The 12,372-nt window shown below is 44.3% G+C and overlaps 1 protein-coding gene across 2 annotated transcripts in view; it reads right to left on the reverse strand.

Annotated features, from left to right (window-relative positions):
* Positions 1–4,611: 4,611 nt before the first annotated feature.
* MPZL1 (myelin protein zero like 1) overlaps positions 4,612–12,372 on the reverse strand; it is a 31,809-nt gene continuing 24,048 nt past the window's right edge. For both annotated transcript variants that reach the window (XM_027722321.2, XM_027722303.2), the window contains 2 exons: positions 10,823–10,928; positions 4,612–5,015 (listed from right to left, as the gene is read on the reverse strand). In XM_027722321.2, coding sequence (XP_027578122.1) covers positions 4,914–5,015; positions 10,823–10,928 — 208 coding nt within the window. In that variant the 3' untranslated portion in view covers positions 4,612–4,913. The remainder of the gene's footprint in view (positions 5,016–10,822; positions 10,929–12,372) is intronic.

Here is a 12,372-nt window from a genome sequence, read left to right on the forward strand (position 1 = left end):
ACTTGCCACCCTGTTATGGCTCTTAATGCCACCTCGTGAGCATGGTGACCATCTTCCCCACAGAACAACTGCTGAAGTCAGAAGGGGCAGTGGAAATCTGATGTACTGAGTACAGCTATCAAATTACTTCCATTGGTACCTTACAATTATTTGTAATCCTTCTCCTGAAACTCATTTATGGTACTCAAAAATAAAGAAGATTTCAGATTGATCCCAGTTTTGTTTGCATGATGAATAAAAGAGAATTCATTGCAAGTCTTTTCCATCACACAGACCTTCCCCAGGTCCGCTATCCAGGAGCAATGACCCACCTAGTTTTACTCCTCGAGGCTGCTGCCTCAAGAGAGGCACCTACTCCTCTGCTGGGCTGCTGCAAGCTTGGCATGCAGCACTTATTTTTAAAATAGATGGTCCTAAAAAGAGCTGGCAGCAGTCCTACAGCAGGACAAGGGCAATGCCCTTCGTGCTCCTCAAAGTTCAAGCTGTTCTTTTCAACCTGCAAGGAGCAGCAGAGCAAGCAGAGCTAAACTTCTGGTCACCACAACGTCAAGATATGATGACCTTGTTTGACTTTAACCTCTGTTTGCTCTACCCATCAAGGAAGTAGAAGTCCTCTGTCTCCTGTGACTTTACTAAGTAAGCCAACTCACCCTCAGTCCCGTTCACCAGCACAGGTTATCATATCATTAAACAAGGTAAGATAACCTGATGGACAGAAAGTTCACAAGTGTTGTCTCACAATGCCTGAAGTCCTTTTGACTTCAATCTGTTACTTAATAGCTACATTGTTCACATTTTCATGACAAAAAAAAAAATTGAACAGCCCTACCACTGGAGAGGGATTCAGGCTGATTTCTGCCATTCCTGGGGAAAGAGTATTTTGTTTCTTTCTAAAAAGATGTTCAGCGTTTTTTAAAAATACTTCAAAGCTCATTCTGCCTTCACAAAGAGGACCCAAGCAGCCTTGCAAGGTGCCTCCTCAGTCTAGGCAATATCTATGTACCCGTAGCCAGACAAAAGCCGTGCAAGGAGGTGTCTCCTTACATCAGTCAGCATTAGCCAGATCAGTGTTTCTCCTAAAGTCAGCACCAGATCAGCACGTCTCCCAAAGTTAGCACCAGATTAGTGTGATTCCTAAAGTTAGCACCACATCAGAATTGTGCTCAGATTCTCCAGTATATTCCAGCAGGAAAAGAAACAAACATTAGTAGCAGAATTCAGAGGCGAGGCCAGCCCCATCTTCTCATAGCAGCAAGTTTTTGATCACTACATTCATCGCAATTCTCCCTCTTACTCGAAAATACTTTCTTGGGGAGAAAGATGGTGATGTACAGACATGAATGCAGGTAGATCAAAATCAAGGTTCTCCATCAAACACATCAAAAGCATTAGTTTATTATTAAGTGTAAAACAAATGTTGGGAAGTATTAGCCTGGTAGTTAAGGAAAGCAGCAGCAGCAGGATTCATTCTGCTCCTAATCACAGAACCACAGAATATGCTGAGCTGGAAGGGACCCACCAGGACCATCAAGTCCAATTCCTGGTCCTGCACAGGACCATCCCCAAGAGTCATGTGCCTGATAGTGTTGTCCAAAACTTCTTGAACTCTGTCAGGCTTGGTGCTGTGACCACTTCTCTGGGGAGCCTGTTCCAGTGTACCCAACCTCCCTCTGGGCAAAGAACCTTTTTCTAATATCCAACCTAAATCTCCCCCAGCTCAGCTTCACACCCTTTCGAGTCCTGTCACTGGTCACGAGATGAAGAGATCAGTTCCTGCCTCTCCTCTTCCCCTCCCGAGGAAGTTGTAACTGCAGTGAGGTCTCCCCTCAGCCTCCTCTTCTCCAGGATGATCACGCCAAGTGCCCTCAGCTGCTCCTCACATGGCTTCCCCTCCAGACCCTTCCCCATCCTTGCTGCCCTCCTCTGGATGCTCTCTAATGGCTTAATATCTTTCTTATACTGTGACACCCAAAACTGCCCCAATATTGCAGGTGAGGTCGCCCCAGCTCAGAGCAGAGCGGGACAATCCCCTCCCTGGCCCGGCTGGAGATGCTTTGCCTGATGTCCCCCCCAGACAGGGTTGGCCCTCCTGGCTGCCAGGGCACTGCTGACTCAGGGCCAACTGGCCACCCACCAGGACCCCCAGGGCCCTTTCCGTGGCACTCCTTTCCAGCATCTCATTCCCCAGTCTGTCCGTGCATCCAGGGCCGCCCCATCCCAGGTGCAGAATCCAGCACCTGAGGAGATCATACAGAAGCACAGAATGGTTTAGGTTGGAAGGGACCTTAAGGACCATCTTGTTCCAACACCCCTGCCATGGGCAGGGACACCTTCCACTAGACCAGGTTGCTCAGAGCCCCATCCAACCTGGCCCTGAACACTTCCAGGGGCGGGACATCCACAACTTCTCTGGGCAGCCTGTGCCAGGGCGTCCCCACCTTCTGAGTAAAGAATTTGCTGGCTACAGTCACCAATGTGAGTACTGCAGCAACCAAGAACAGTGCTTTGGCACACAACAGATACTGGACGGTATCGACAGATGGAAGCTTGAGTTGGCAAACTGCCCCTGAGTGTGTCTGGGACAAGTAGGTCCCACTCCATCAGCTTCCAGCACTGGGAAGAAGCATCATAGCCCATCATGTGGAGTCTTGCTAAAACCCCTGTTTAATCCTCGAAGTAGAAAATGATATTTAAAGGCCTTCTGTGGAGAAGAAATTTGTTCATTTTTCATCTTGTATGCATTACTGCCAAAAAATAAAATGCTACATAACTTTCAGAGCTGCAATGGTTAGTGAGCCACAGCACAGTGTCTCAGCTCCCAACAGGACTTGGCAAACATCTGAAAACTGATATCTTAAAAACATCTTGAAACATGTCCTTTCTTTGATATCAGCCAAGTCCCGTAACAAGGGTTACACAAATTCAGATATTGCAGGATTAGGAACTGACATCTAGCAGAATAAATTAATCCATGGTTTCCTTTTGAGCCTCAGTTTTAAGAAGCTGGTTCTGGCTTTGAGGACAATGTCTTAAAATCTAGGCAGTGCATGTATACAAAAATAAAGCTGTCAACTTCTAATAAAGGCAGGTGTTGTCAGAAAACCTGTGAAGGCTGATCCTGATGAAGGGATGTAGTGTTGGCATGCCCAACTTTGTTGGGAAAAAAAACCCCACTGTACAAAAAACAGCTATTAAAGTTCCACTGTTATAATCAAAGGATTATCTAACGTGGTTCTGAAAGGGTCTTCCACGGGCCTATAACTATTTCTCATTTACTTGGTGTTACATTAGGCTTGAGTTCATTTGGAACAGACTGCCCAGAGATGCTGTAGAGTTTCCACCCACGGAGATACTCAGAGCTGGGCACAGTGCTGGGCAACCTGCTCTGGCTGACCCTGCTTGAGGAGCAGGGGTTGGACTAGATGATCTCCAGAGGTCCCTTCCAACCTCAACCATTCTGTGACTGATTCCGTGCAACAAGACAGAACTAGGAAATGGGTAAGAATCAGAGACAAGGCGTTATGAGAGACCAAACTGAAAATCATTTGCTGCCACAAAAAAAGGCCAAACGACACCGCATTAGGATGCACAAAACAGAAATCCTTCTACCATATGTTACTCTGAGAAGATCTCTGTTGGAATGCCACTTCTAGCTCTGAGCACCAGATTTCAGGATACTGTGGATCAGCAGAAGAAAGATCCTCATCAGCAGAGATCCTTAACGATCTAGGAGGAGTTTAACCTAGAAACAAGAAGCTGGGGAACTATACTCAAGCAGTAGACTTGCAGAGATGAAGGAAATAAACTGCCCTTCCGCATCCTCTGTGCAAATATAGGTTACACCAAAAAAACCCACACATCAAAAAACCCAAAGAGCCCTAGACATTCTCCAGAGGTCATTCAGCATCTACTACAGGCTTTTAAGAACAGATAAAGCACCTCTAAGGAGGTGACAGTGGTATAACGGAGCCATGGGAGAAGTAAGGGAGTACTACAGCTTCCAGATCCTTTGGAGCCCTTTTTCACACTTACATGAAATGACACAGCTTTGAGGAAGAAACATTTCACTGAAAGGTTCAACAGAGTCTGAGGTAACCACCTACAGCTACAGCTTCCTATGCCTTTAACTCACTATCTCCTTAGTGTTCACAAAATTCATTCATACCATTCCACAAAATTCATTAGATCAACACTATCCCTGCACCTCAAAGGACTAATCTTGAATAGCTGGGCTCTTAGAGAAGTAAACAGTTCTGTGACCTGTGTTACACAGGTCAGGTAGGCCTAAAGATTTCCTTCACTTACACTGCTAAGACATACATTTCTGACAGCTAGGAGTCACAATTTGGCTTACAAGACCAAGTGAGAGGGTCTAGTTTACATGAGAAGGCAGCTTTTACCGAGAATCTGACCAAAGAAAGATAAATACCCTGTATACATAAGGAATTCAGTGGATATAAAGAAGATGTCTCCTTTATATTCATCTCAACAAAAGAAGGCCTTATAAGCAAAAAAAAAAAAAAGAAAAGAAAAAGAAAAAAAAAAAGAATCTCCAGGTCAACCTAGAATCTTCAGGCATCTTCCAGTTTCTCCATTAATAATCAAGATAAAAATATTTAAAAATCGTGATGCGAGTTTTCACTTTCTCTCTCGTCACACATGATACAAAAAAAGAATATCGGCGATTTATAAGCAAAAATTCTTACCGCATTTCAACATGCAACATTGGTCTCACTTCTGTACGATTAAATAGACTATTTACACACAATACATATATATCTTTCCCTCTGTATGCACATGCATTGGTCCTAGCCTAGGCATCAAAGGCCACATGTGAGTTCTCTGGGTCAAATCTTGTTCAAGCAATTCCAGTCTGAGTGTGTGTTCTCCTTTGGACAGCTTAGGATCTCATCTCAGTTCTTCCGGATGTCGGCGTAGACCACGGACTCTGACTTGTTGATCTTGTCGCTGTGCTGTCCCCCGGAGTGATCTAACTGCGCGTAAATGACTGGGCCCTGGGGACACAACAGAGAGGAGCCATCAGGACTTCTCAGAACAGGCAGCACGTCTGCAGCAAGATGAAAGCCAAAGCAAGACCACGGAGCTTTAATGACTGCGAACGGCACTTGGAAGCAGGTGGAATGAACCCTGGCCTGCGAATGAGCTCTAGTCTGCCACCTTTCTGCTCTTGGGAGCAATGCCAACAGCGCCCTTTCCTCCCTCTGAGACTTCTTCCTTCCCATAAAAAGCAAAATCTAGAATCCTTTGCTCTGAAATGCAGCAATTCTTACGTGTTATGGAGTAAAGACACGTGGCTTAGTCAGATGCACGCCAGATTTGTTATTGTTCAGGAGGATCTGTACTACAGATTTATCAGTCCACAGCAGAGGGTACTTCTCCTTCTGCCACTCAGTTCCTGTAAATTCCAGCACCACTGGACCACTTAGATAATAAGGGAGGGAACAAACCTGCAGCCCCCCTGTGACATGGGTCACTGCCCAAACAAGTGATGGAATCAAGGCTTACACAGCAGTGTAGTACAGAAAGTACTGCAATGGTGCAGCAGTACAGAATTCTTACCTGACTTCTGAACCAGCCCAAGCTCTGCACAGCTCCATAAACACCCTGGGCAGGCACGGCCACACACCTTTGTTACCTCTGCTGGGGTGCAGTGGGGGACATTACCAACACTGTCCTTCAGCTGAGCAAACGTGCCTGCACCTTCCCAAAACACCACGTCCTCCAAAACAGCCCACAGGAGAGAAAACTGCAGCTATTGGAGACAGGACTGGAGCCTACACAGAACAGGTGCCCAACAAGACAGGTGGGACCCCTATGGCCAGGTCTGACCTGCAGCTCCCACACTGCACTCCTCAGCTGACACAAGCACAGAGCACAAGGCTGGGACCACCTCAGCACAGAGAACACCCCTCACACACCCTGCAGGAGGGAAAGGGACTGTCCTGTTTGGGGGTGAGTGGGGGGAATTACAGAGAGAGAGAGAGCTTTTAGTTTGGTTGTGGCTTTTTTAGCAGTTTTTCCTTCAAAACATTTCATCCAATTAACTGTTTCAGTTTCCCTCATGTTCCAGGAAGAAGGAGCCTTCACAGGCACTTCTCCTACTCCAGTCTTGCCAATACTTTTGGAATCCTGGCAAATTAGGAAACACTTCTACAGAACTGACCCAGAAATCCTTCCATCTATCTCCCAAACCAATCAGGAGCCAGAGATGAAAAGAGACCTTCTGTACAGAAAATTAAGCCCTTGAAGGACCGTAAAGTACCTTCCTGCACAGCTGTTTTCCCCCCAGCACAGTGGCAAAGCACACACCTGATAAATACCTTGTTCTCTTTCAGAAGTAATTTAAATCCACATTTTTCTTCCTTCTGGGTAAGGTATTTCCAAGGTGATAAAAGAGCAGAAGACAGACAGAAGGGCAAAAACTTACGAGTGGATATAAAACACTGAATATAAACAGCAGACTGAGAAAATGAAGGGGAAAAAAAAAAGGACACTGATGTCTTAGAAAGTCCTGGATTTTAAATCTCAATATAGCCATTTTTTTCTTTTTTCTGCTATTTGCTTTCATGTTGTTCTGGTCTCCAACACTGTATCAGGATTACATTACTAATTCCAATTAGAGTGCAGTAGCTACATAAACTTCAAGGCAAAGTAACCTTAAAGTTTATTTGCAAGCAATTTTGGAAGTCTCATCTGCCTGAGGCCAGAGGTAGGATAAATTCAGCTCAAGAGCACTTTCTATCAGTTAAAAAAAATAAAATTAATAAATCTCTAACTGCATAAAGCAATCATTATGACTCTCCAAGTTTTGTTCAAGTAATTCTGATGGATCAATCTTCTACCATGGGAGTTCACTCTGGACCAGTTATCACTATTCTGACCTAACTGATCCTGTCCCCTCAGGATCAGTTATCACTATTCTTGGTTTATGCCATTTAAATACAGCTATTCTGCTGCAACCAGAATGTTAGGTGGTGGTGGAGAGACTGACTGGCCTGATCACCTGACCCAAACCAAGCTACCACTGTCTCAATATGTTCACTGTCAGCCACCTAAGTAAGTGGTAGGTTAGCTAACAAAGGGCAAAGGAGGACCAAGGATTTATTACAATGCTCCATCTATTTTATTTGCTGCCAGTTGATTTTCTAGCTGACTACAATCAACTAATTCAGGGTCACTTAAAAAAAAAGTCTAAACAATTCAGAACTTTCATCTAATCCCAAATAAGCTCATCCTGACTCTTCAGAATTAGAAGACAGACCAGCACTGCTACACAAAACCAGCATTTCCCAGAACCTTGCAATTTTTCCATTTAGAACTGAAGGGAAAAGAACCAGCAGGAGTACCTGCTAAGGGTTTGCAGTTGTCATGAATTGCAAGTTACAGCAAAGAAAAAGGAATTACAAAGTTAGACCATCATGGTCTAACAGGAGTCTACAGTATTTTCAAATTCTATAGATTCTGAAACCTGTTCCAACTACCACAGATTCCAGCTCCAGGAAAGTTACCTGAAATTTAAATCAAGATTCCTGGCACTATGAACTGCTCCTTCTCGGGGTCGTGAGAACCAGTTTAAAGCCTGGAACAGAGGCTCAAACACAGCCTGTTCAGATCTATCTTAAACCAGAAAGAGCAAAGCCAGAGATCTGCACTTCTGTAGCAGATGTTAATGCAGCTTCAGTGCTCCCCAGTTCTACACTGAGAGACCTCCCTGCTCAGGAACCTCTGCACCAACCTGCTCTGTACATCAGAAATGCCTTCTGTGGACGTCACTCTTGAGCATCAGTGTCCTTCAGCCTGCCCAGTAGTGAACACTCAGCTCCTTGCAAAGCACAAAGACAAGTGACAGCCACCTTGGAGTTTGGCATATTTTGGGACAATCTGCCTTCCCATTTGACTGCTGTAACCCAGTTTACTAAACGAGGACATCCATGTGGGAAATACGTGTAATTCTGGCCTTCAAATAATAGTCATGGTAGGACAGGAGTCACCGCAGAGTGATGGCACGGACAAGAAACACCACACACAAACTTGACAGGACAGAACGTACCTGAGGAGAAGGAAGGCACAGTGAAAACAAGTGGAGCTGATTCAATCAGCTGAGCACTCACAGAATCAGATTTTCACACTTTCAGCACTCTGGGGCACTCCAAAAAGCAAGGTCCACACCTGATTAACTCGCACTCAAAACACACAAAGGAAATGCAGCCTCAGTGCACTTTCAGCTGAGAAGTGATGTGGACAAATACTCCACCATTGATACTTAAACCGACACATAAATAAAAAAAAAGAATAAACTTAATTTAATCAATTTAAATGCCACTCTTGAAGAGTGACCACCTCTGTCACTGTTTTTAACTTGCAGAGGCAGGGGTCGTGTGTTTGTATTCACAGTTCTTTTCCAGCACAAAGCATTCAGTCACTTCCTACACATCCCACCAAGTGAAAGGCTACAAGGAAGACCACAGGCCTTTGCTGTTTGACCACAGCACTGACTGTGGGAACCACTGGTGTAAAACTGCCAGGCATTCCAAGAGACAAGAGTGTGCCTGAATCAGCAAGCAGCTTCTGGGAACTCCAGGAATCTGGATATCTGCATTTCACCTACACAACACCTCAAAAGCTTGGATACTGCAACTAATTTCTTGATTACCAAGAAATACTGGGTTTTACTCATATGTGATGTTAGATTTCAAATATGTTGATTTGACCCTTATAAAAATAATCAACAAAACAATGGCTAGAAGTTAAAAATATAAGCGAAATATAGAAATGCAACTGAAATTTAGTTTTCTCACTGATATAAACACTCTGTTCAAAATCTGATCTACCCTGATTTCATTGTGGATGTTTTTAAAGAAAAGTAAATTTGTTTGCTTGTTCTGTAAAATGGGGCAAATGTTTAACAGAAGGCAGAGGAACCACTTGCTGCTACAAATGTTTGCCAAGAAAAGAAAATCCAGACAAAACTCTTTTTTGCCTAAGAGATTAAAAATCTAAAAATCTGAATGAAACAAAAGCCATTTGCAGTATTTTTCCTTTGAGATCAGCAGTGTTCACACTCTGAGTTTTCCTTTAGGAACTTACCTGCAGGAAGACCCTGGAGGGCCCTCTTAAGGAATAAGCAGACCAGGGTAGCTACAGAAGGACAAAAGCTCACTGATCCTGGGTTATCTTTACACAGTTTAGATTTACTCTGACATGTTCCTTCCAGTACACTGAGACCCAGAACACTGAGGACATGGGAACGTGAGGACACTGCAAGTTTTCACACCAAAACATTAAAGTCTTTTAACATGTAAGTGCAGAACAGCAAAACTCTTAATCCCTGTAGCTCTCAGGGCACTTCCATGTACTGCTTCATACCAGGACAGTAATTAGACAAAACATCTTGGTCTTGTGACCTAGGGACATCAACTCCAACACCTACTGCAATATAAATCCCACAAAACCTTTTTTTTTTTTTGAAGGGGGAACAGCGGGAAGCACCTGTCTCACTCACCCATTCTAGAAGCTCCTCCCGTGATCTAGAAAAGACAAGCTTTATCTAGGCCTTATAAGCTGCTGCTACTAGACCCATTCCAGTCAAAATCTGAACTTATCTTTAAATCTTACAACTTGAGTATATAGCCTCTGTGTTCAGAGAATAACTGATCTCCCAAGTCAGAAGGCAGCTTTGTGGGCCTGTGTGCTAAAACTCTTGAAAAGGCCCAGAACAAAATGCATTTCAAAACCAAACCAGAAGCCCAACAGAGTAGGGACTTTGACTTTATCCAGCTCACTGGATAAAGCACATTTAGGTTTTTTCCCGTAGTGTTAACACATTAACACACATCTCCATTGTTTTGTCGGGAAAAATTAGGAACCCAGGTATTAACTTTGACTTAGAAACCCACCAGTTCACACACTTTCTAAAAGGTGGCTAATCAAGAAAAAGTCCATTTTGAACTTAAATTCATTCAGGGTCCATACCTCCACAGGAAAATTGCTGGGAGTACATGAATCAAGAGGTAAGAAACAGCTTCCAAATTAGGAAATCTTGCACACTTTTAACAAGTAATCATACGTTGCATAGAATCCCTGTCTGACTCATGCCCTCTCCCCTCTAACTAATTTCCCATGCGATGTTAAATCTGGATAAGAGACAGTTTTTTCCTTCAAAGTCAGCAGGACTTTGCCAACAGCAGCAAGCATGACGAGTGGCACTTTCAAGCCCACACGAGTTGGGAGGCTCTGCAGAAGAGAGCTCTCAGCAGCACGAGCCATCTGCAAACTGACCATCGTTGCTCAGTGTCTGCACCGCGCTGCCTCGTCGCCCTCTGAAGGAAGTACACACCACAGAGCATGAGAGAGGAAAATTCCTCCCCACTACAACCTCAAAAGACATTAGGCAGCTTTATGGGGTGATTACATATCTAGTAGACAATGCTGTCTCTTCACTGAACAGCCAGTCGTTGCCCACTCCTGATCCTTGCCAACCCTGCACTGCACTACAACCTGTGTATGCTGACGCACAAGACCACAACCATCTTTTTCTTATAATTTAGGATGAAAAGGGCATAAAACTCCATCCCAGCCAGTAGCAAAATGCTGATCTTCCAATTGCACTAAGCCTTCTGCAGAAGAGTCCACCAGTCCCAGCTTACTGTCCACCCCTGGTTTGGAGCACACACTTTCACCCCCCAGCACTTTAACAGGCAGCACCTAACGCACGCGTCCCACCCTGCCTTTATGTTTTCCATACCATGTTCCCCACGCTCTGGGAGGATCCTGCTCGGGGAAGCAGCAGGAAGCAGTTTACCTGGTGTGATCTGGCGGGCACGCTGTTTACCAGGCCCTCTGTGTCGGAGGGCGCCTTCTGCGGAGCCTGCTTAACCGGAGACATCAAGCTCTCAGAGGTACTGCAGCTGACGAGGTGGCAGAGCAGAGTTTGCACGACAATGTTCAAGAGGCAACACAAAAAACCCAAAAAAAAAAACAGAACAAAAAACAAAAAGACGAGTGATGGCAAGATGAGAGTGGCAGATCACGCCAAAGTAAAAGTGAACACAATGGATTCTAAAATAAACACACACGATTCTCCATCTCTCCCGAGGTATTTCTCTAACCTTCCTCCGAGTTTTATTAGTAAGCAACATGAAGGAGCAACTATTAACATAGGACAGCAGCTCCTCCAAAATCCCTGTTCCTTAGATATTCCCATTCAACCCAACCCATGTGTTTTCTTCTCTGGGGCTTCAGACTCAACTAACAGTGGTAAATGGTAATTATCTTCTAACTAGAAGTTAAACAGTCCTAGTTACTCAATCAAGTGTTATACCAGCGTTAGAGCCAACACTTGCAAGAGCCACCAGCTTTTCGTATCAGCAAGGTACTTCCTACCAAACTCCGCATTAGTTCCCTTGCTTTGCTTAGGCTGTGATCCCAAATTAATGCCGCCCACTCACAGCAGATACTGGTCTCTGGAGCAATCACCTCAAGAGTCCCACATGACATTTTAAGCTGTGTGCCCTCATGGCTACCTGAATAATCAAGCAAATCTTGTTTTTCAAACAGAACTGTCTTGTGGTGAGAACCAACAGCCCCAAGAGAAGGCTGCCAGTTTTCACTCTCTGATTGCTTCTTTCCATCTGCTTAAAGCAGGACTGAAAAGAAAGCAACCCCGTGACAGAGAAAGGAATATCGCAGATCTAAGCACAGGAGCAAATGCCCTTAAAGTCAGCAGCTTCTGGGCAATGCAGTAATGGGTCTCTCAGTGCTAGATCTACCTCCTTGTACCAAAGCACCCAGGAAAGTAAACCAGCCATCTCCTTGGCAGCAGACATGGGAGTTCCCTTCACTACCACAATCCTCTGACCACTGGGCCTCCTTTTTCCTCAGTCTTCATAGACAGATAATCTATAAAGCAAGTACAGAAGCAAACAAACGAGGACAGTGACATTAAGCAGACCACATCCTCACAAGGCAAGCATTTTCTACCCTTTGATAAGTCTAACCATAGCAGACTTAGCTCCTCATACATGCAGCAGTTAAGAATTTAAAAAAAAAAATACTGTCCCAGCCATCATGGAAGGGGTTTCTACTGTATTAGAGACAATGTAGCCCTTCTGTTACTAAAATTATGTATCACTCATTCTTTTAGCCACAAAATTCCTCAGATCTACACTATCTAAATGTTATCACTCAGGTTTAAGCAACTAATGTACTTAGATCCCTCCAAGTTTTCAAACACCCAAGCTGTCTGAGACAGAGGAACACTTCCAGGGAATCTACTTTTATTTTGAAACAGAAAGGGCTCTGAATTTTCTGTGCTTTAGTCAATGCACTGGCGAGTTCACTGTTGGAAGAGAT

This window comes from Pipra filicauda, unplaced genomic scaffold, assembly GCF_003945595.2.
Source record: "Pipra filicauda isolate LSUMZ 115617 unplaced genomic scaffold, ASM394559v2 scaffold487_size526621_pilon, whole genome shotgun sequence".
NCBI lineage: Eukaryota > Metazoa > Chordata > Aves > Passeriformes > Pipridae > Pipra > Pipra filicauda.